Source organism: Castor canadensis, chromosome 10 (assembly GCF_047511655.1).
Source record: "Castor canadensis chromosome 10, mCasCan1.hap1v2, whole genome shotgun sequence".
Taxonomy (NCBI): Eukaryota; Metazoa; Chordata; class Mammalia; order Rodentia; family Castoridae; genus Castor; species Castor canadensis.
The window spans coordinates 64,328,877-64,354,732 of record NC_133395.1 but is presented as its reverse complement, the minus strand read 5'-3'; the positions used below and the strand labels follow the sequence as shown (position 1 = coordinate 64,354,732).

The window sequence follows — 25,856 nt, the reverse complement described above, 5'->3', positions numbered from 1 at the left end:
TCCTTTTCCTTTTCCATTTCTCTAAACTCTCATCACTACAAGTTCATCTTCCTTTTGGGCATCTAATTTTGGGCAGATAGCTTATACTGTCTACTGAAAGCACAACAGGTAAAAGGAAAATATAGTATTCAGAATTCCAAGAAGTTACTTCTTCATAGAAGACGGGTTCAGCTTTACGGTCAGCATCTATTTACTAAAAAATTATATAAAGTCATGCAAAGACTCAAAGATCATTTGAAAATCATTGAAAACTATTATAGCCTTAATAATTAATTTGTCCATAAATAGGCAAAAATGTTATTACAATATTCTTTGCCAGAGTCATAAACTTAATCACATATATAATTTAGCATGAATTCATTTTGCTTGTGTATAGCAGGCTGTACTTCTCAAACTGGGATACTTATATCAAGGGCTGAGGTACACACACTGCTGCCAGCCAGAGGGTACAGATGCCAAAATAACAAACTGGGAGATTTTTCTAGACTGCTTCAGTCTTTTGGCTAAGATCAAGTGTAGTAAGATTTGAAGGAGGAGAGTAAAGGAAATATTTAATACAACTGATAATGAATTTAAACAATTATTTTACACTAAAATAAACACAGAACAGGATTACCAAACTTCATTAATTTTCAAGAAAGAATACTAGACTAAAAACAAATTTCCTAATTTGTGTGGTCAATTCTTCACTTGTAAGGTAACTTCTACCAGTTTCTCTCTCTTTCTCTTTCTCTCTCAAGTCTATTTGGAAGATCAATCAGTGCAAGGACAAATTTCTCTGATGAGATCATGGGGAAATGAAATCCACTTCTAATTAGAATGTTTTAATCCTAAGAAAATCCTTTTGAGAACTGAATGTCTTAAATTTGAATAAATGCTGTAACAATAATGCAAGGACAAATTTACCTCACAAATGTAATCACTGAACAAAATTTTGAATTGTCTAGGGACATACTTTTCCAAAATAGTTAAACAAAAAGTTGGAAACAAGAGGGAGACTGCTGAAATCATGCAGCCTATATGCTGTAGACCTTCCATTAATCTTATTCAGCAGGTCTGAATATAGTCAATTTCAGAACCATGTTCCTACTTTTCATAGTGAGAACCTCAGAAACTCTCAAATAATATACATTTCATTACAATTAGATCCCCAACCTCCAGTCTTTCTTACCCAAGAAGAAAATACAGAGAAGGCAAAGGGGGAAAGAAGAAGAGTTGGAGTGCAGGTCTGGTTTCTCAAGATAGAGACCCAGATACTTACAAGGCATTGCATGGTATATGCTTGGCCAATATTGTCCGCTGTCTCTCTTTAACCAAACACGAACTGTCCTGCAACAGAAGAAAATATGTGCATGAAGTCACAGTAGTTTTAGTCATGGGAAAATGATGACACAGAAACCAAACTTATATGCATATCATGTCTTAACTACTTAACCTTCACTACATATATAATGTATGTAGATGCACATTATCTATATATGCATCTAAAAATCCTATATTCTTTAAGTTTGATGCTTCTGCACATTTAGAATTTACATGACTCTTTAAATGTCACCCTTATATATGCATACATGCCACACATGTCTAATCACAATTGTGTTTGAAAATTATTTCCACTGTTGCTGTTTTGCCTTTCCAGGTGTCTGACCTTTGCACTAGTCTCTGGAAGCATCCATCTTCCTAGGGAACTGTTAAGTTTTCCTAGTGAAACCAGAGGGAGACTGCTCTGTGAAGAAGTGCAAAGAGAGCAAATGAAATAATATGCATCTGACATGAACAGGATTACAGTAAATCCACAGCTCTGCACACCAGGCCCTTATCTCAAAGAATTTTTTCCAACCATGGTCAAGCAGTGGTAAGCTCTGAGAGTCAGTTGTTCTGAGCTAGTGTGCCAGCCAGGGAGCCCATTATGGAACAGGGTTATCTTCCAACAAAGGCTGGATGAAGTCCCAGGCCTGCTGGCTAGATCGAGTCAAGGCACCCAGGAGAGCCCAGTGAGTCTGAGCTGGAGACTGAACCATATGCAGGGTATCACCAGGTTTTGATCAACCAGAAGGATCTGATCACAAGTTACACCAACCATGACATCATTAGTATATGCTACCAAGGCCAACACATGAGGCTAAGAGACCAGAAAAAATAATGTACACCAAACTGAAGATAATGGCCAGTTTCCCACTGCCAGGACAATCACAGAGGCCATGCACCTTACCCTGCACCATTAAGCCTCTCCCCATCAGGGCAATAAGCAGAGTAAGAGACTGATTGAACACTATCTAAAGAGATTATTTTAGTCATCACACTAGATTAAGTTTTAAATTGTGTTGGACATCTCCCCAGCAATCAGTGAGTGTCCTATAAACAAGTAACAAGAAAAGCACTAGACCAACTACAAACACAATAAATGCCACTTTCTTTGAATAGTCATAAGTAATGATGAGGTGCTATATAATGATATCACTTCATATACATGCCAAATTCAGTCTTTTTGATCAACTACCCTCATCTGTGAGTGGACAGATAGAATGTATGTAACTAATCTGTAGGAAGTAACTCTCTATACAGACACTATTTACACACTATTTTCACTCCTCTCTTAAACAAGTTCCTTTTACTACATATATTAGTACAACATTGTAATATTGGTATTACTGTTTCAATAAGAAGCAATACAGGAGTGACATCATGAAGATGGTGGAGTAAAAGACTCCAAGAATAAGTCTTTCCACCAATCAACTACTGAGCTGGCAAGAACTGTCAGAATCAACTATCACGGAACTCTATGATGTCTAATTAAATGTTCACAATGTCCAGGGAAGTGATAAATTTCTATGAGTCCTGACATTTAATAGCTTCCATTGTCCATGCCCTGGCCCATGGCAGGCACACATGGAGAGTAGCCTATGTTCATAGAGTGGCCTGTTGGGAACCATATCCTCTACAATTTGGAACAGAGACTGGTCATTGTTTCAATCCTTAGGGCTGAAAGGATTCCCAGGAAGTATCATTTAAAAGCATTAAAGACACAGAAACTTTCCTTTTCCTCATTAAATTCAAGGAAATCAGTGGCTGACCTCAGAGATAACAAAACAGACTTCAATGATCACATGTAACAAGGAACACAGTCTTTGTAAAAACAGATTGGAGAAGTCACTAAACAAATGGACAGCTATAGCATTCAACAAGAACAGCAATCTCTGGGGAGGAGAGAGAAGCAGATTTTCAGAGTTATTATAATTACATTATTTGAAATGTATAGTTCTCAACAAAAAGTTGCAAAGCATACAAAGAAAGTATGGCCCACTTGCAGAATAAAGAAATAAAATGAAACTATCTATGAAGAAGTCCAAGCACTGAGCTTAGTAGACAAAGACTTTAAAACAGCTGTCTTACATATGCTCAAAGAGCTGCAGAAACTGTAGACAAAGAACTAAAGAAATCAGAACAAGGATATATGCACAAAGAGGGAACATTAGTCAAGAGATAGAAATTATATAAGGGAGCCAAACAAATTTTCTAAAAGCATAATAACTAAAATGAAAAATTCAGTAGAGATGTTCAACAGCGGGTTTGGGCAGGCAGGAGAACAGAATAAGTAAACTCAAAGTTAAAACAATTAAAATTAACCCAGCCTGAGGAGAAGAAAAAAAGGAAGGAAGATGACAACAGCCTAAGAGACCTGTACAGGTCATTGTTAAGTGCACCATACGCAATATGGGAGTCCTATAAGAAAAGAGAGACAGGTATCAAAAAATATTTAAAGAGAAATGGCCAAGAATCCCCCAAATTTGATGAAGATACAAATGTACATGTATTCAAGAAACTCAATGAATTCCAAAGAGGATAAACTCAAAGAACTCCACACCTACACATATAATCAAACTGTCAAAAGCCAAAGAGACAGTTTGGTCAATGATCTGTTTGCAGTTGAAAAGAATGTGCTTTCTGCTTTTGGTGGGTAAAAAAACCAAAAAGCCAAAGAGAAAATCTTGAAAACAGTAAGAGGGAAGAAGCAACTCGTCACATTCAAGAGGTCATCAATATTAATTTCTCATCAAAAACCACAGAAGCAATGAGATACTATATTTAAGTGGTGAAAGAAAAAACTGCCAACTAAGAACTCTAATATCTGGCTGATATACACTTTAAAAATCAGAGAGAGGCTAGGCAAGGTGGTACATGCCTGAAATCCCATCTACTCAGAAGGCAGAGATTGGGAGGATTATGGTTCAAGGCCAGTTTGAGCAAAAAGTTAGAGAGACCCCCATCTAATCAATAAGCGAGGAGTGATGGCACATGCCAGTGATCTGAGTTATGTGGGAGGCCCAAGGTTGAAGGATGGCAGTCTGAGACCTGCACTGAGCAAAAACACAAGACCCTATAGGGTGGAGGGGAAACTAAAGCAAAAACAAGCTGGGGGGTATGGCTTAAGGAGTGCCTACCAACCAAGTACAAGGCCATAAATTTGAATCCTAGTACCGCCAAAAAATAAAAAAAGAAAGAGAAATGAAGACATTTTCAGATAAACAAAAGCTAATAAAATTAACCAGTACATCATTTCCAATAATGTATAGACCATCTAGACAGAAGATCAATAAGGAATTCTAGGACTTGAATTACATTGTAAACCAATTAGCTCTAACAGACATATACAGAACACTCCACCCAACGGCAGAACATACACTCTTCTGACGTGTGCATGAAGGATAATATTAGGCTATAAAAATAAATCTCAGTACATTTTAAGATTGAATGCAGACATAGCATCTTTTCCAACCACAATGGAATGAAACTAAAATCAATAACAGAAGAAAAACTGAAAGAAAATCATGAATATATGGGAATTAAATAACACTATTTAATAACAATGGGCTGAAGCAATCACTAAGAGAATTAGAAAATGCTTTGAGATGAATGGAAATGAAAGCACCCACAGTGAAACCTACAAAGGACACAGAAACCAGTGCTCAAAGGGAGTTATAGCAGTATATTTAAAAACAGCACAAATCATCAACTTAATTCCATACCTTAAGGCACTAGGAAAAAAGCAAACTAAAGCCAACAGGAGGAAGGGAATAAAAAGATCTGATTAAGAAAAAAATAATAGAAAGCCAATAGAGAGAATCAATCAAACCAAGTTAATTCTTTGTAAAGATCAACAAATGCAGCAAATTTTTCATTAAATTAAGAAAAATAAAAAAGCAATTAATGTAAATCAGAAATAAAGGTGGAGATATTATTTCTTACTTTACAGAAATTAAAAGGATTCTAAGAGAATATTTATATGCCTGCCAGTCAGATAATCTAAACTAAATGGACAAATTCTTAGAAACACACAATCTACCAAAAGGACTCAAGAAGAAATATACAATCTCTTATATGTAAGAGACTGAATCAGTAACCAAAAACCACCCAACAAAGAAAAAACTGCAGGACCAAAATGGTTTCACTGGTGAGGCCAACCAAAGGAGAACTGATAAGAATCATATTTAAACCTCCAAAAAATAGAAAAGGAAGGAATAGTTCATAACACATTCCATGAGGCCAGCATCAGATACCAAAGCCAGACAAGAAAATTACAGACTCCCATCTCTTATGAATACAGATGCAAAACTGCTCAACAAAACACTGGGAAAACTATTTGAACAGCACAGTAAAAGGATTACACAGCATGACCAAGTGAAATTTATCCCAGGAATGCAAGGGTAGTTCAAAACAAGAAAGCCAATCAATATAAAATAGTACATTAATAAAATAAAGAAAAAAATAAAAATCACACATATGACCATCTAAATCCAGAAAATAACATTTGACAAAGTTTGACTTTTTTTTTTCATGACAATAACACTCAACACACTAGAAGTGAAAGGAAATTTTCTTAACCTAATAAAGGGCATCCATGAAAAATTCATAGCTAATAGTATACTCAAAGGGTTTTCCCCTTAAAAATCAGGAACAAAGGAAGCCCACTTTCATCCCTGCTAACCAACATTATTGGAGGTCCTAGCCAAAGCAGTCAGGCAAATAAAAGAAATAAGAGGCATCCAAATTGGAAAGGAAGAAGTAAAACTAACTCTACTTCTGATGACATGATTCTGCATATGGAAAATTCTAAAGAATCCACCAATTTGGGAGGTGGGGGGAAAAGCACTGCTAAAGCTTAGAAATAAATTAAACAAAGCTGCAAGGTATAAGACCAGCAAACAAAAAACACCTGTGTTTCTAATAGCAACAAACATTTCTAAAGAAATTACAGCACCTCAAACACCTAACCATATACACTTAATCCTTAGACAACCCTATCATTAAGGCTCTCTTCACTAAATATACTGCCTTCCTTATACCAACTTGTATTAAGGGCAAGTGATAAAATTTTAAACTGAAAATTAAAATTACATAAGAACAGCTCTCCTTTTATTTCCAGTGATAAAATAGCAGCTTGAAAAAGAAAAAAAGATATTGCATCCTAAAGACAGAAAGTACAATTTGGATGGCTAGGAATTTCCTAAGTAAATGTAAAGTCTACTATATAAAGCATAGAAATTTTAATCTTTCTGAAAATTATTCTTAGGCAACACAAAAAAGCTTTGAAGAGTAAGTGAAAACCTTTTTCCTTAAACTTTTTTTTTCAGAGACTATCAACTGTGACTAGGGGTATAGCTCAGTGGTAGAACTCATGCTTACCATGTGCAAGGTCATGGATTTAAGCCCCAGTACAAAAATGAGAGAAGTGATGGAAAAAGGAAAGAAACAACTATGATTAAGAGAAATACTTAAGCCAGGAGAGGTCTGTGTGTTGGGGAAGGAAAATACTCCCCTACTGAAATGCAAGGCAAGTGTCCATTCATCCAAAACAGCCTGGGTTCTCAGCAACTGACAGGCCTGATCATATTGCACTGGCTTCTGCTTCTCCCCCAAGCTCCTAGCACTAGTCAAAAAAACAGGCAGTGGGTGAGCTGGGAGAGAGAATGCTCAAAAGTAACAAGATAAGGTACTCCACAGTGGGCCTCAATGGATTCAGCAGCAGGCTATTCTTCAAGGAGCATAATCTTATAGTATTCTGGATACAGCTGATCACATTTCAATAGGGAAAAATGAGGCTCTGGAACCACAAAGACAAACAAGTGTCACCTCTGTTCTTGGGAAACTCACCACGCACTGGCAGATACAGGCAGGTGGCAGAACAGTACAAGGTAGGGCTAGGGCAGGGAGACACCCATGCTGACAAGCTCAGGAAGAGGTCTTAGAGTTCTGAGGATGGAGCCTGGGGTTAGGAAGTAACAAGAGGCTTCCTAGCAGTGATGAACAAGCATTTGCCTGAGGGATGTGGAGGGTGAAGGGAGCCCGTTCAGGTAGCGGATCAGGGGGCAGCCCAGAGAGGCCACAGTGAACAGCAGTAGTGAGAGACAGGCCTGGACAAAAGAGCAGGCAGAAGGTCACTGAAGTCCTTAGAGGCCATGCAGAAGAGTCTGAATTTTACTTTGAGGGCGGGGGAGCCACTGAGGAACCAGTCACAAAAATCATATTTGTTTGTGGGAAGCCGGAAGAAGGCCTGGTTACCCTGACTAGCCAGTTTGGAGGAGTTTGGTGGACGTGGTCAGTAAACCATGCAAAAAAGGCTGAGTGGGCCTGGGCCGTAACTCAGTGGTAGAGGACTTGCCTAATATGCACGAGGCCTGGGTTCCATCCCTAGCACCCAGAGAGGCCTAGAAAGATAAGGGCGTAAAGCAAGGTAAGGACAGACTTGAGAGCACTCAGGAAGTAGAAACATGTGGGCTTGAGGGCTGACAGCTGTGGGGTGCCACATGAATGGCAAGGCCTTTCACCAGTGATTTTTGCAGAAGGCAATGTTGTATTCATCTTGAACACTCTGAGCTTGGGAACAATTCAGACAGCGCTGCCATGGAGTCTAGAGGTGAGAACTGAGCTGAAATTAAGATTTGGGAGTCACAGCACATAGTAGTAGCGATCAGTGAATAAGAAGAAAAGAAGGCCCATGACAAACCCCTGAATAGCGCCAACAGCCAAGTGGTGTGGAAAGAAAAACATGGAGCAGGCCACCAAATAGACAGAACAATTCTTTAAATGCAGAACGTGTCCTGATTTTTGGTCCAGAAAATAAGGTCATCACCATAAACATAACTAAGAACAGAACCAAATTCACAGAGAAAATGTGCCTACTATAAAATACTATCTATATAGGTCACTTTTCTGAGAGAAAAGGGAAGATTGGGGGTGGCAACAAACACTATACCACAGGTTGCTAAGTTACTGAATAAAATAAGACAGGGCGTCTATCCATGTTGAAATCCAGGCTTTTAAAAATGTGCCCTAGAATGATGCAACCTTCATTAGTTACCATAGCGATGAGCTTCATTCCCCAGGGGACAATTGGTATTTTTGCCACCACCAAGAAATTTGAAGTGGGGGTGGGAAGCAAATCCCACTGTGTGTTGAAGATCCAGGATTTCCAGGGAATACTTCTCTAACAAATCACACACCATGACAGCGAGAAAAACAGAAGAGCCCCACCCCTAGCAATCTGCAAACTAACAGGAAAAGTTTGAGCAATAGGATGTCAATGTCTTTTTTTGTAGTTTTCACAGGGATTGGTTTGAATCTCTGTGATGCAGAGAATGGTGCAGGGATTACCCCCCAGAAAAGCCATTTCTCTATGATTACTAGATTTTTGATGAGTGTGTTGTTCCCAATAAATCTATTCGAATCACAAACAGTAAACTAAACCCAATCTTCTACAATGCCCTGAAGAAGTATCCAGGGGTTCTCTGTGGATAGACTGAAGCTGCCATGTGGAACAGCCAGTGCATTAAGACAGTCAGGGGTGTAAACTACAGGAACTCAAGCTGGGTGGGTCCCTTCCAGCCTGGGTCCCCTCTGCAAAGCAGCTCAAATCTTCCCACAACAGATCTAAACAATTTTGCTGAGCCACACACACCAGGACTGATTGTGAGTTGCTGCAGTAATTCCTGAATCAGTAAATCCGTGCAATGAGCAGCTGGAGAAGAGGCATGGCTCAACACCTTGGGCATTTAATGGCAATCCTGATCGAAAAACATTAACAGCGTTCTTGGTCACGTGCAGTCATGCGCAGTCAGCAAGGTGAGTTTATGACAGTTATCTCCCAGGGGCATTTTAACCAGCTATGTCATGTCTCTTAATCCAAAGACTGTGAAAGCCTTCACAATTTAGAATTAACAAACTCACAATCAAACAACATTTTCACTGTTTTTTAAAAGTGTTTTAAGTGGATAATGTGGAGTCTCAAAAGAAGTTAAATGGACCCACATGCCAGGTGGGACATGCCAAAGGCACAATAACTAAATTACTGTCTTTATCAGCCTTCAGAGAAAGAAGCCCCTGGACTTAGTTTTGAGTAGTTTTACGAGTAGTAAGCACTACCTTGTGTGTTCGAACAGTGCCCTTGAACCTTGGGCTTGCTTTTGTGGGTTTTGTTTTCTGGAATAGTAACTTGACCCTTAGTGGCTAATGTTTGAGCACAGCTTCCTGTCCTGCACACCTGCAGCTATAGACTTCCCAGACTCCCTGCCTCCCTTACCAGTGTGACACACATGGGGCTTCCCTCAAGAGCAAGGTCCTCTGTGAGGCCTTTGGGACTCCTCAGGCCAGACTAAGCTCCAGGATCATATTGTACCTTGCACAAGCCTGTGTCAGAACATGTCAAGTCAGCTGTCAACACTAGTTAGCAAACCTGTCCTCCCAGGAGACAATCCCCTGAGAAGTTTTCGTATTTTCATTTTTGAATATTTTTACCTTTAATTCTTAGAAATACCTCCAATACTTGTATTTTTGATTACATAACAGTACTTAGCACAGAAAAGTTGCTTTAAAAAGGCCAAATAAATACATAAAACAGGAAATTAGAGAAAAATGAACATATTATTGATGCAACAGATGCAGAGAAACCCATAAACAGCAGCAGAAGGAATGCCCCCAGAGGATCAGAGGGTGACAGGGTCCTGGTTGTTAGCATAAGGATGCCTTCTGCTGAAGTCCCTCACACGCAAAAGAAATGTAAATATAAACCTCAAACTGAGGCTAAGCAAGGCAGCTCACACCTGTAATTTCAGCTACTCAGGGGGCAAAGATCAGATCCTGGTTCAATGCCAGACTGGGCAAAAACGCCAGAGCCTATCTAAAAAAAAACACTAAAAGCAAAAGGACTGGGGGGGGGGGCATGGCTCAAGTTAGCATGCCTGTCTAGCAAGCACAAGACCCTGAGTTCAAACTCCAGTACTGCCAAAACAAATAGACAAATGAATGAATGAATAAATAAATAAATAACTAGAATAGCAAATGAACCTAAGTAATTCGTCTGGAAGTATTCAACATCACCCAGGAGGAGGAATCTGGAATGATATCATTGGAGGAATAATATAGATTTAAATGTTGTTCTTGGCTCTACCTACAGAGTGTGGGGGGAGGGGGAGGGGCGAGGGGATAGGTTGTGTCATCTTCATCACCATTGTATTCCTCTGGCCTGCCACAAAAGCAGGTTCAGGAGGGCATTCATGAAACAGTGACTCAGAGGCTGTGTCTGGCTGCTACTGTCCTGAATCTGCAGACAGAGTAACTGCCATCTCTCAGGTAGTCACCTTAAAACCACAGCAGAGCTGCAGGAAGGGAGACTGGGGAGCTATGGGTACAGAGTTTCCTTTTTGAGATGATAAAACAGTACTGGAAATAAATAGTGATGATTGGTTGTACAACACTGTGAATATACTTATAGTCACTAAATTACACACTTCAAATGGCAAATTTTGATCACACTTTTTAAGTGACAAAACCTAAAAGGAAGTTAGGTATCATAGTGTGAGAGCCAACAAAATATAAAAGACAGTAGAGACCAACAAAGACTTCAGATACTAAGATTATCAGTTAGAATAAAAAAACATTTGCTTTATTTCAATAAAAGAGAAGCTTTAAAACTATGAACAGAGAAGAGGTAAACTAGAAAAAATAGAACTTCTGAAAATATAAACTGTAATTAAAATAAAAATCTGAACTGGGCATATAAAACATCAAACAAAGAATTTACAAACTAGAAGGTAAATGAAAAAGCAATCTGGGAATGATGTTCACAGAGACAAAGACGGGAAAATAGGAAGAGTTAAAAAAAAAACATGAGGGACAGGTAAAAAAGACTAGAATGACAAAGTCTAGGATATATCATTGTTTTTGTTTTGTGGAACTGGAGTTGAACTCAGGGTTTTGTGCTTGCAAAGTAAGTGCTCTACCACTTGAGCCATCCAGTCGTATATCACTGTAATGAGTGATCAAGAGAATGAGGGAAAGGCAGCAGTTAAGATGTACTGGCTCAAACACTTCCAGAAACTGTCAAAGGTGCTAATCCTAAAATGAAGACAACTGATGGCAGGGGATTAGCCCCAATCGTTTCTCTGATGAAATGATCATGATAGTCAATGACTATGATGACTGTAACTCAGGTACAGAACTTTAGACAAAAAAAATATTCTCAAGGACTACATAAAGACCTTATCAAAGAAAAGAGAGATGCAATCACACATCGTTAGATCATCACTGCTTTTCTCTGATATCTGTTTTCATAATAAACAAGTCTAAACATGTTTTTCAGGACCACTTCTTATGTCTCACTGGTAACAAAAAAAATGCTCCAGGAGTAAGATGGACCCAAGTGGAACAGTACTTGGTTTTGAGAAATAACTAATGAAATTAAGTAGAGCAAGGCAGAAAACAGAAAGTCCATCCATTCTGCCTGTCCTTCTCTACTCTCTTTGTATTCACCATGAGTGAGCAAAGCAAAGCAAAGGTATAATGATCCCAGGCCCAAGCGGGCTGGTGGAGCAGCTCAAGCAGTAGAGCACCTGCCTAGCCCAAATGTGAAGCCCTGAGTTCAAACCTAGTACCAACCCCCCAAAAAAGTATAATGATCTCCAGTGGATGTATAAAGGTGCTAGGACTAGAGCAGTTAAATGATTTGGTGAAAGTTATAGACAGAGGTAGAGGGTGGGGAAAGCCACAGCAAAACCTATTAGCTTACATACAGTGTGTGAACCTCAATTGCATACTGTTTAGAATAAATCAGCTGAGAAAAGATAGTGCAATGAGGGGAATCTGAGCATGTAACATGATATTAAGAAATTATTGCTACCTTAGTTCTGTGTGATGATGGCATACAGGATCAATATAAAGTTATAGCATAACAGATGAAACGATATGGGATTTTTTTTGTGTGTATGCTGGAGATTGAACCCAGGGACCTCATGCATGCTAAGCACATCCTCTACCACTGAGTTACACCCACAGCCCTAAAATTTGTTTAAAGAAAGTTCCAGCACCTTCACCCCACAAGGTGTGGAGAGGATAGATATACTAAACAAAGGTTGATAAATGAAGCTGTGCAATCATTATTTTTGTGATCACTATTTTTGGTTATTGTACATGTTTGAAATTGTAAACAATAAATTGTTTTTAAAAATCTTGAGCTCTTGACACATCAGCAATTGTATAAAACCACATAAACAGCTTCCCTTGGAGCACAGTTGCAATTACGAATAGAGAAATGGTGGATATTAATTCAAGTAGTCCTAAACACTTATCCACTAAGCAATTTGAATTACCTTCTTGTCACAGATAAAACAGACTTTACTTGTAACTAACAAATTTTGCTTTGCTAAAAGAATGAGCTTCTTGGGAGGCTGACACTGGGAGGATTGTGATTCAAGGCCAGCCCCAGCAAATAGTTCAGGAGACCACCCCCCATCTCCAAGATAACCAGAGCAAAATGGACCAGAGGTGTGACTCAAGAGGTAAAGCACCTACTTTGCAAGAGTGCAGCCCTGAGTTCAAACCCCAGTCTCGACAGATAGATAGATAAAATAATGAACACCCTTGAGTAGGTAGGTTATGCTTTAAAGTACTGAACAGTTAAGTCTACTTATCTAGCCTTAGATAATTATGATATGAATGACAAGAAATCTGTACACATTACCAAAAAAAAATTTTAAACTCCTTATGTCAACCTGGATAAAATGGTGTATGGAAATCTTTTGTATTATTCTGAAATTTTTTGTAAGTATAAAATTATGTCACATTTTAAAAAAATTAATGATTCAAAAATGTTTTCATATCAAATATTCTCAATATATTTATATTAGAGTTAGAAAATATCAACAAGGCAGACCATAGCACATTCTTTCAAGTCAGTAGAGGAGATGAAAATGTCTACATCCCCAGTGGTTACACATTTTGCTTAGAATAAATCCTTACTAACTGAAAAACACTAAATGGCATCAAATAACTCAGACTCCATATCCAATAATCTACATTATTTTTGAACATCCATCTACTTTCCTTTAGAACAGAAAAACAAGAACTGAGTTTCTAGATGGTATCATAAAAGCCCTTACAATTCAGCCTATTTCAGAAAGCAAAACTAATCAGATTTCTCACAAATGTTAAATACATCTGACATGCTTTGTAGTAGAACAAAGGAAAGTTACAACAGGAAAATAAAAAAGACAATGCTACTACATCTTTACTCTGCCAAGTCAAATAAACACACAACAGTAGCTACTGCCCTCTACAGTTGTGGCTGATATAAAGTGATGATTTAGAATCAAAGGTTGAAAAAAAAAAATACCTCTTGTTATCTTGAAAAACCACAGCATACAGATCCTATAATCAATCTTTCTTCTTGTAGACTTTTGAGCTACGTAATATATATTCATGAGTGTTAATAAATCCCATAAATCAAATCACATTAGTTTTTCTTCCACACTGAATGTTTTCTATAACTTTATAGGTTATGGATTAGTGTTCCTTGATGTGTCAAAGTACATGGTATAAAAAAAATGGAGATGGACCTACAGTAGCAAAATTTCTCTATGTTTCTTGGAAAAATTTCTATTACCAGACATAATTCACTACATCTTGACATCCCTTAATTTTAAGCTGTGCCTACAGAAAAGCATAAGAGTAACTTCTTAAATGCATAACGAAGCCAGAGAAACAGAACCTTCTATTTATAGTCAACCTTTGTTTATGCTTTTGTGGGTCAAAGTGAAAGCTGCAACGAAAGTATTTCCTAATACTCTCTTCCAGAATTCATTGAACTGCAAAAAAGATTTTGAAATTCCTAGGAATCTTGAACTAAGGCTGACAGACCACAACTCCCACGCCACCAAAGGCCATTGTGTAATGCAAACTTGGTATGTAAATTATGTTCTGCATAATATACACCAGTATCAAGTTAAGCCTGGTAAAAAATAAAAGTATGAGAAGCTTAGCAGTACCCAATATTTTTTACTAGCCAGCATCTCTCTTAAGGAGCTATATATAATAAAATGAATGAAATCAGCAGTTTCTGACTCACATGCACATCTTTTCATGAATGGGTGCTTATGTGTGAAGATGGATTAACTCTCTGATCTCGTTTTAATGAGTTTCTCTTTGTCTTGGAGGGACTATGCAGCACAGAAGCTCAATCACTCTATTTCTGTCATCTAAATCAATCCATTTAACAGTTTTGGAAACACACTAACTTGCACTTATTTGGGACTACTAAACTCATCAAAATTTAAACTCAGAGAATAATTTAAATATAAAATGACCACCTCCATCCAGTAAGTTGCTAAACTGTCAATTCTACCTCCTTAATCTACTGAAATCTGTACTCTCTTTGTTGTCTACACTGCTTTAGTTTACTCTCTAATTGCCATCTGCAAAAGCCTCCTAGATGAACTCCTAACTCCTATTTTACCCTTTTCTAACCCCTTTTGCACCCAGCCACTGAAGTCATTTTCTAAAATGACTAATTACAATACATCCTTTCAACTTCTGAGGATCAAGAGCACCTCCATGGTCTACCAGGCCTCCAGCATTTCACCTGTTTCTCCATCTCTACCCACCTAAGCTAGATGGTGCTGCCCCATATCCTACACTACACTAGCTCTCTAACTCAGCAGGTGGATTTCATAGGTCAGGAAAACCAACAACAAAAACAACTAACCAAGTGGTAAGAGGGCTGGGAATGGGCTCAGTGACAGAGCACTTGCTTAGCATGCTTAAGGCTCTGGGTTCAATTCCCAGCACTGCCAAAACAGAAATAACTTTGACCTAAAAGGATGGGCTGCCAACTTAAAAATTTTAAACAAAACCAAAAGCTGTACTTTGTTAGAGCTTTAATTTTACAAAACAAGGAAGACATGATCTTACAACTTTAAAACTTGAAAAACTTAAAATTTAAAAATACAAAACTGTCTGGGCATGGTGGTATACAGTGTAATCCCAGAACTTGGCTGAGGCAGGAGAATAACAAGTTCAAGATCTGCGTGGGCTACAGAATGAGTTTCAAGTCAGCTTTGGCTATATAATGAGACCTTGTCTCAGAAAACAAACACAGAGCTCATGGCATCGCCCTTGTTTTACTTCCCTGCACACTGGCAGAAATACTTGTGTGAAAGTGTTCAACAACACTACTACCCAAATCATCATACCTTTATGTCTCTGCAGTGGCCGGGCCTCTGCTGAAGCCTCTTGTGTTCCCCACCATCCTTTCCAAAACTTGCACATCCTCAGTATTCACCTTTCAGAGCTGTCCTCTTCTAGTTTTAATGTGTAGAATAACCTGGTCATCTTGTTAAAACACAGATCCTGGCTATAAATATTTTGTTCGGTGATTCCTCTAAGTTTGATTTTAAGTTTTACATTTAAGTGTACAGCTTGCTTTGTGTTCATTCCTGTAAGTGGTATGAGGCACATGGATTGAAGTTCCTTTTCCAACATGTGGATATCCAATCGTCCCATCACTGTTTGTTAAAAGGACTATCATTTCTCCACTGAGTTGTCCTTACTTGTTTATTTCAGAAATTGAATTGACCATGTATGTGTAGCTCTCCTTCTGGATTCCTTTCTGTCCACTTAACCTGTTTTGTCTAGGCCAAGACTATGTATCTCCAAGGCTCATGACCAAAAACAAAGAGCATTCTGTGCAAATGGGAGAGGACATGGAACCTGGCCCACCTCCTTAACATATGCCTGTTTTCTGTCCTCTGCTCACTGTGTCCGTTAGCCTTAGTTAAATATATTTACCTAAGGATTCATGGGAATCCTTTAAATTAACTGGCCAAGGGTAACTGCTGCAATGATTTCACTTTTGTGATTATAAAGACCTTTCTTACCACAAAGCCATGCACTAGTTTCCATCCTGTCTAAATGGTCAAGGTCAATTCACTCCTGCCCTCTCTGCTAGAACTGGCTTGTCTTGAACTATACTGCTCATGGTCCACAAGTCTGTTTTGATACTAATCAGTTAACATGGTCAAAATAACCAAAATAATTATAAAAGAGAGAGCTTTTTTGTCTAAAACATGTCTACAAATCAGAGTGTATGTGCAACCACACATGTACTAATGTAGGTTACAAAGCTGAAGTTAATCATTGACTGAAAGTGAGCAAAACCCAGCAAAAGCTAAAACTGTATCCCTTCCATTAAAAATCAAGATGGATTAAAATACATGCAGTTAAACTCTGATACTACGTAGATATGGAGATGTGAAGAAAAATGGGGAGTGGTGGTATGGTTAAAGCTGACACTTCCCCTTCTACCTGCTAAGTCAGTTTTCTGTGACTGTGACAAAATACCTGAGATAATAAACTTAAAGAAGGAAAAGTTTATTTTGAAACTGTTTCAGAGGTTTCATTCCATGGTCACTTGACCCTGTTACATTGGGCCAGTAGTGGCACAGAACATCATGATGAGAGTGTATAGCAGAGGAGGCCTGTTTACCTCATGGCAGCCAGAAGCAAAGACAAAGAAAAAATATCCCTTTCAATGGTACACCTCCAGTGACCTAACATTCTTCCACTAGGCCCCACCTCTTAAAGACCATTTCCTAATACTACCATAGGCAGGCAACCAAAACCTTCTAACACCTGGGCTTTTGGGGAACACTTCCAAACCACAGCATTCTTAGTTGAGAAGGCAATTTATATAAGTTATATATAATTTATGTATACACATATATATATTATATATATAGATATATAATAGTAGAGTAATAGTAACAACACACTAAGCATTTGCTATTCAAGACAGACTGTGCTTTACTTGTTTTACATTATTTAATCTTTACAAAAATTCTAGGAGGGAGATCCTGTTTATATTTCTATCTCAGAAGTGATAAAGGGCAGTGTACAAACACCAATTCATTTGTGGTTTCCAATCCAGGGAGGGATAGAACCAGGAGCTCTAGGCACTATGATACCAACAGACACCAAAGTCTTAAAGGTTGACTATCTCTTATCAGAAATGGTTAGGAACAGGGTTGGAGATATGGCTCAAGCAGTAGAGCACCTGCCTAGCAAGCACAAGGCTGATTTCAAATCCAGTACAAAAAAAAAAAAAAAAAAAGCTTGGGACCAGAGGTATTTCAGACTTGGGTTTTTTGTTTGCTTTTTTCAGATTTGGGAATGTCTGCATATACATAATGAGATATCTTAGGGATGAGATCTGTCTAAACATGAAACTCATTTATGTTTCATATATACCTTATACACATAGCCTGAAGGTAATTTTATCAATACTTTAGTTCATGTTCCTTTTGACTGTGACCCATCACATGAGGTCAGGTGTGGAATTTTCCACTTGCAGAATCATGTTGTGTTCAAAAAAGCTTCCAATTTTGGAGCCCTTCAGATTTTTGGATTAGAGATGCTCAACCTTAACCATAAAACTATTTCGAAGTTGTCTGAATACTCAGAGAGAGGAGGAATAAATCAGACAACAGAAGAAAATGGAAAAAGTTTGGCAAAAAAAAGGTTTTAATAGTAAGAAGACAGAAGAAAGGAAGCCAAGGAAAATGGCTTAGATCTGGATTTGATCACTCCTAATTTATGCCAGAAGGTGCAGGAGAAGAAAACAACAACAAAAAAAAGGTATGCTGTTCTGTGAAATTCTCTCAATTACACAAAGCTGCTGTTCTTCACAGGTTGGCAAGAAAAACGATGGTCACTTCATAATTTCTGTGTCAACTCTTATGCCATTTAAAAAGGTTTCTGGCATCCTTGTGAACACACTTCCCCATGTTCTCTTTAGTGAAGGAAATCCATGTAATCCATCCATACATTACACACCTAGTTCCTTCACTTACGACACAAATGAGAAAATCTTCCTTTGCTCTAGTAAGTTATTTCTTGGTACTGAATGTATAGGAGAAAAACAACAACAACAAAACAGCCTTTGCCAATCTTAAAGTGCCAATGGAAACTGCATATTTACAAAAGTTTAATCAACTCTTAACTGGATTCAGGATAAGTTAAAATCTTTGTTTATGAAAAGAATGGAGTATTACTTTTCCTTCATTTTCTAAAGCACTATGGAGTGCTCAGTGCAGAGTACTTACCAGGAACCACCAGGACTAGCATTAGAAATATAGAAGGTAGAAACAGGGTCCTGGCCCTCAAAGCTCATAGAGATGAATTTGCACCAAATATTTCTCAAAAACAACAAGGCTTTCCAAGACTGCTCTATTACTTTTTTGTGTTATCAAAGCCACTTAATAGCAACTACTTAGAAATAAGAGCAAAAGATCATGAAACTGAAGGAGTCTCTACAAATTTTTGATCTTCAGTTCTGAAAGCTGCGGTCAAAAAAAAGTTTCATGGTATTAAATTTTAAAATGTAATAGCAATAACATTTGTTAAGGCCTTACAGTGACATTAAGTCAAGCATAGTTCTAAGTATTTTGTGAGAATTATTTTAGTCTTTACAATGGTCCTATAAATTGGCACCATCACTATATCCATTTTAGAGATGACAGACACAGAGAAGTTAAGTAGTTTATTTAGCCTTTTAGAAATTAAATAGTCAGAATTCAAACCCAGGCAGCCCATCCTGAAACCTCCTGCTATTAACAACTGTTCTCGTCTATCACTGAAGATTTAAATATCAAGGACTAAACAGACTGTTCCAATGGAACAGAACCAAACCCCAGACACAGACCCTATGCATATGTAGAGTGAGCAGACCAAAACCTTGCTAAAAATAATAGGGATGGGATGTGAATTAGATAATAAAAGGTACTGCCTTAATGAAGTATTTGCTTCCAAAAAGAAGACTTTTAACTTACCCTATTTTATTAAAATAAATTTCAGTGATTTTAAAAAATTACATGTGAATATCTGGAACCAAGGTGGTATGCATATGACTGCCTCCCCTCATTACGTCTTCATAAAATGACATTAATCCCTAATTTGACAAGGAAATTTCTCCACCACAAACTAGCTACTTAACAAGACCCTCATCCACACACCTGCACCCTTAAAAGAATCAGTGGAAAATGGTTTAGGAAAGATGATAGCACATGGAAAGCCCACTCAACAGCCAGTTCCCACAACGTCCACAATGGAACTGCTGCCACTCACCAAGCTACAAGACCCCAATACCCTACTAAGTGCCTTCAGCCATTAACAAATTTCAAAATGATTATATCTAGAGGAAAACTGTTGCTCAGAGGTTAAACAATATGACCAATGCAATACAGCTAAATAAGTACCAAGGCCAGGATTAGAACTTAGAACACAACGGCCACCAGACTCTCCATCACTCCACTATCCACACAGTCCTCCAAGGCCCCTTCTTCACAATCTTTGTTTTTTTTTTTTTCATTTTTCTTTTATTATTCATATGTGCATACAAGGCTTGGTTCATTTCTCCCCCCTGCCCCCACCCCCTCCCTTACCACCCACTCCGCCCCCTCCCTCTCCCCCCCTCCCCCCGCCTCAATACCCAGCAGAAACTATTTTGCCCTTATTTCTAATTTTGTTGTAGAGAGAGTATAAGCAATAATAGGAAGGAACAAGGGTTTTTGCTAGTTGAGATAAGGATAGCTATACAGGGAGTGGACTCACATTAATTTCCTGTGCGTGGGTGTTACCTTCTAGGTTAATTCTTTTTGATCCAACCTTTTCTCTAGTAACTGTTCCCCTTTTCCTATTGGCCTCAGTTGCTTTAAGGTATCTGCTTTAGTTTCTCTGCGTTAAGGGCAACAAATGCTAGCTAGTTTTTTAGGTGTCTTACCTATCCTCACCCCCCCCTTGTGTGCTCTCGCTTTTATCATGTGCTCAAAGTCCAATCCCCTTGTTGTGTTTGCCCTTGATCTAATGTCCACATATGAGGGAGAACATACGATTTTTGGTCTTTTGGGCCAGGCTAACCTCACTCAGAATGATGTTCTCCAATTCCATCCATTTACCAGCGAATGATAACATTTCGTTCTTCTTCATGGCTGCATAAAATTCCATTGTGTATAGATACCACATTTTCTTAATCCATTCGTCAGTGCTGGGGCATCTTGGCTGTTTCCATAACTTGGCTATTGTGAATAGTGCCGCAATAAACATGGATGTGCAGGTGCCTCTGGAGTAACAGTCTTTTGGGTATATCCCCAAGAGTGGTATTGCTGGATCAAATGGTAGATCAATGTCTAGCTTTTTAAGTAGCCTCCAAATATTTTTCCAGAGTGGTTGTACTAGTCTACATTCCCACCAACAGTGTAAGAGGGTTCCTTTTTACCCGCATCCTCACCAACACCTATTGTTGGTGGTGTTGCTGATGATGGCTATTCTAACAGGGGTGAGGTGGAATCTTAGCGTGGTTTTAATTTGCATTTCCTTTATTGCTAGAGATGGTGAGCATTTTTTCATGTGTTTTCTGGCCATTTGAATTTCTTCTTTTGAGAAAGTTCTGTTTAGTTCACATGCCCATTTCTTTATTGGTTCATTAGTTTTGGGAGAATTTAGTTTTTTAAGTTCCCTGTATGTTCTGGTTATCAGTCCTTTGTCTGATGTATAGTTGGCAAATATTTTCTCCCACTCTGTGGGTGTTCTCTTCAGTTTAGAGACCATTTCTTTTGATGAACAGAAGCTTTTTAGTTTTGTGAGGTCCCATTTATCTATGCTATCTCTTAGTTGCTGTGCTGCTGAGGTTTCGTTGAGAAAGTTCTTACCTATACGTACTAACTCCACAGTATTTCCTACTCTTTCTTGTATCAACTTAAGAGTTTGGGGTCTGATATTAAGATCCTTGATCCATTTTGAGTCAATCTTGGTATAGGGTGATATACATGGATCTAGTTTCAGTTTTTTGCAGACTGCTAACCAGTTTTCCCAGCAGTTTTTGTTGAAGAGGCTGCTGTTTCTCCATCATATATTTTTAGCTCCTTTGTCAAAGATAAGTTGCTTATAGTTGTGTGGCTTCATATCTGGATCCTCTATTCTGTTCCACTGGTCTTCATGTCTGTTTTTGTGCCAGTACCATGCTGTTTTTATTGTTATTGCTTTGTAATATAGTTTGAAGTCAGGTATTGTGATACCTCCTGCATTGTTCTTTTGACTAAGTACTGCCTTGGCTATTCGTGGCCTCTTGTGTTTCCATATAAATTTCACAGTAGATTTTTTGATCTCTTTAATGAATGTCATTGGAATTTTGATGGGAATTGCATTAAACATGTAGATTACTTTGGGGAGTATCGACATTTTTACTATGTTGATTCTACCAATCCATGAGCATGGGAGATCTCTCCACTTTCTATAGTCTTCCTCAATCTCTTTCTTCAGAAGTGTATAGTTTTCCTTGTAGAGGTCTTTCACATCTTTTGTTAGGTTTACACCTAGGTATTTGATTTTGTTTGAGGCTATTGTAAATGGAATTGTTTTCATACATTCTTTTTCCGTTTGCTCATTGTTAGTGTATAGAAATGCTAATGATTTTTTATGTTGATTTTATATCCTGCTACCTTGCTATAGCTATTGATGATGTCTAGAAGCTTTTGAGTAGAGTTTTTTGGGTCTTTAAGGTATAGGATCATGTCGTCAGCAAATAGGGATATTTTGACAGTTTCTTTACCTATTTGTATTCCTTTTATTCCTTCTTCTTGCCTAATTGCTCTGGCTAGGAATTCCAGTACTATGTTGAATAGGAGTGGAGATAGTGGGCATCCTTGTCTGGTTCCTGATTTTAGAGGGAATGGTTTTAATTTTTCTCCATTAAGTATAATGCTGGCTGTAGGTTTGTCATATATAGCTTTTATAATGTTGAGGAACTTTCCTTCTATTCCTAGTTTTCTTAGAGCTTTTATCATGAAATGATGTTGGATCTTATCAAAGGCTTTTTCTGCATCTATTGAGATGATCAAGTGGTTTTTGTCTTTGCTTCTGTTAATGTGGTTTATTATGTTTATTGATTTTCGTATGTTGAACTACCCCTGCATCCCTGGGATGAAGCCTACTTGGTCGTGGTGAATAATCTTTTTGATGTGTTGCTGAATTCGGTTTGCCATTATTTTGTTGAGGATTTTTGCATCAATGTTCATTAAGGAGATTGGCCTATAGTTCTCCTTTTTGGAGGTGTCTTTGCCTGGTTTTGGGATAAATGTAATACTGGCTTCATAAAATGCTTCACAATCTTTGGACACCTCTGGCATTGGAGCTGGGGCTGGGGCAAGATCTGTGCTGGAGAACCAGCTGTGCTAGCACTTCTCCCTGGATGCCAAGGCCAGGCAGCCATCCAGGGAAGGGAAACTACCCCAGGAGGCCTGGAGGGGCCAAGGCAGATACAAAAGGGACACTGTTCTTGGACAAAGGCACAGTCTGCCCTGCAGCTGTCTCCCACTGCTTGAAGCTCCACCCCTACCCCACACAAATTATTAGAACTCTAAGCTGCCTGTGAAAAATTACAATAAATCTAACTTTTTTCCTCTATTTGTGCCTGGAAAAGAAATGAACAATGAATGACCTACACGATCTCTGACAATGCATATTTCAGTAGCTAATACTGAAGTAACCAGACCTCATTTGGCAGATGAGCAAGCAGAGAGACTAGCAAACCAGACAGGAGAAAAACATTTATTTTAAGATAAATGGAAAAATGTGAATAATTAGGATAACTGCAAGAAACAAGACATCTATAATTTTTAAAATATACATCCTTGGCGAGATGCAAAAAGACACCGCATTACTGATACAGATATTCTTATGATGAAAGATGAAAAGGGAGCATCAGGAAATAGTATTTGAAGATAAAGAGCAGAACAGTTGCCCTTAAGAATGGAGGCAGTGAAATATAGATTGGATACTGCAGAAAACTGGTGCCTGAGAGACCTACTCAATGAAATCTAGAATTCATAAGAACATTATGGAAAATGGGAGAGTAGAGAGTGAAAAGACAGCAACTGAATGACGGAACCAGAAGATCTGATATGCATGAATACTACACAATGAGTAATTTATAATGAACAGAAATTTACTGACTCCTGTTTTTAGAAACTGGAAAGTCCAAGATCAAGGGGCTGCACCTGGAAAGGGCCTTGCTGTGTCATTCCACAGTGGATAGTGAGAGACAAGAGATCGAACTTCCAGCTATGCGCTCTTTTACACTCAGTATTAATCCATCTGTGAGGGTAAGGGCTTTATAACCAAAATAGTTTTTCAGGATCCCACCTCTTAGTACTCTTAATACTGTTAAAATTGCAATTAAATTTCATCATGAGTTTTAATAGGACATTCAACCACAGCATTGCGTAATAGGAATTTCAGAAAGAGAAAACAAAACAGAGGAGAGAGGAATAATAATTATGCAAGAGAGAAGTAGTGGGAAAAAGCAGAACTTAAAAGTTTAGTTTTTCAGAATGAATTATTCATTCAGAGCTTGGCAGAATTTGCCATAAAAGATCCATGCATACCAAGAGAATTTCTCAATGACAGTGAGGGGAAAAAATGTCCAATGAACACCTGAAACTCCAACAAGATCTTAAAAAATAAGAGGGGTGGCTGGGTGGGGGGATTGAGGCAAATGAGTTTAAAGATAAAGATGTGCCTGATACGGAGTCACTGGATCCCACATTTAGCAACATCATTGAGCAGTGCAGCCTTAAGTGGATCTTCATAGGGGCGAGGGTGGGTTGGGCAAGAGCACCTGCAACTGCAGCCTGGCAGTCCAGCTGTCCAAGGGCCATGAGAGTGTTCTGATCATCTCCACAGGCCCAGCCCACAACATCTCAGACGCTTTTGACCAGAAGTTCTCCAAGGTGCCTACCAAGGTCAAAGGCTATGACAACCTCTTTGCTATGGAGATGGACCCCAGATGGGTGTGGAAGAACTGCCCAATGAGTTCTTCGAGGAGGACAACATGCTGACCATGGGCAAGAAGATGATGCAGGAGGCTATGAGCTACACTGTATCATGAGGCTGGTGAAAGGCATGAACTTCTCTGTGGTGGTGTTTGACACAGCACCCACAGGCCACACACTCAGGATATTCAATTTCCCCACCATCGTGGAACGGGGACTGGGCCATCTCATGCAAATCAAGAATCAGATCAGCTCCTTCATCTCACAGGTGTGCAACATGCTAGGATGGGTGACATGAATGCAGACCAGCTGGCCTCCAAGCTGGAGGAGACACTACCTGTCATCCACTCTGTCAGTGTAGCAGTTCAAAGACCCTGAGCAGATAACCTCATCTGCGTGAGCATCCCCAAGTTCCTATCCCTGTATGAGACGGAGAGGTTGATCCAGAAGCTGGCCAAGTGCAAGATCAACACCCACAATATCATCATCAACCAGCTCAACTTCCCCGACCTGGAGAAGCCCTGCAAGACGTGTGTGGCCCGCCACAAGATCCAGGCCAGATGGAGGACCTATATGAACACTTCAATCATGAAGCTGCCACTGTTACCCCATGAAGTGCAGAGAACGGACAAGGTTAACACCTTCTCTGCTCTCCTCATGGAGCCCTACAAGCCCACAAGCACCCTGTAGCATGTCTACCAGCCCCAGTGGCTGCCATTTCAACCCACCCTCCTGACATCCTCCATTGGGGCAGAGTTTGCACAAGTCCCCCATAGTACAGGGGGAGACACCTGGGGAGGTGGGAGGTGGGGAGGGGGTTTGTTTCCCCCTGGTGAGGCTTAGGGGGCTACAGTTGCCCCTCATTTCTCCCCACCCCTCATTCCTCAATAAAATAATCTTAAACAGTAAATAAATAGATAAATAAATAAAAAAGAATATGAATGAGATGGACATCAGGTTTCTATAATACCATGCTAAGGGCTGAAATGACAATGGAGTCAGATTTACACAAATATGAATGAAAAAGACTGTGACCCAAGAATTCTACATCTACCTGAATTATCAGTTGTGTAATTATTATTACTGTTAAAAATGCAGAAAAACACATCAATAGACATAGAAAGATTCAAACATATTTTTTCTGCATATCCTACCTGGAAAAATATTCTTAAGGTAGGATATACATATATATATATGTAGAGACATAGAAGTATAAAAGAAATAGCCATGAGCAATAAAGCTAACAAAACTAGGGTGGTGTAAATAATGCACACTAATGGGGATGAAATAATAATGGAAATACTCAGAAAGGCCCTTTAAGTGAGGATACTGTTAAAAAAATATGAAAACATATTTCTCATTATGTCAACAAAATTTAGGAGATAAGGGAAAGGAAGGAAGGAAGAACATCCTGAAGTAGTCATACGGCTTAGGTGAACTCCACAAATACTGTTAAAATGATAAACAAGTAAGTTCAAAATTTAAAATGTACCCACAATCAAAACAAACACTAAAACTTCCAAGCCATATAGAGAATTTTTTTTCCTTCTTTAAAAAAAAAAAGGAAAATTTACTAGAGACATGACTCAAGTGGTAGAACACTTGCCTATCAAGTTTAAGGCCCTGACTTCAAACCCCGGTAACATCAACAACAACAAAAAAAGTATAAATAAAGCAGCAAAACAAAACTGAAAAGGGTAAACACAA

The 25,856-nt window shown here is 38.6% G+C and overlaps 1 protein-coding gene and 1 pseudogene across 4 annotated transcripts in view; one reads left to right on the top strand and one right to left on the bottom strand.

Moving 5' to 3' along the window:
- Wdfy2 (WD repeat and FYVE domain containing 2) overlaps positions 1-25,856 on the bottom strand; it is a 167,140-nt gene that overhangs the window by 101,916 nt on the left and 39,368 nt on the right. For all 4 annotated transcript variants that reach the window (XM_020184663.2, XM_020184665.2, XM_020184664.2 and 1 more), the window contains exon 2: positions 1,262-1,329. In XM_020184663.2, coding sequence (XP_020040252.1) covers positions 1,262-1,329 — 68 coding nt within the window. The remainder of the gene's footprint in view (positions 1-1,261; positions 1,330-25,856) is intronic.
- LOC109699806 (ATPase Get3-like) lies at positions 9,105-24,839 on the top strand (annotated as a pseudogene).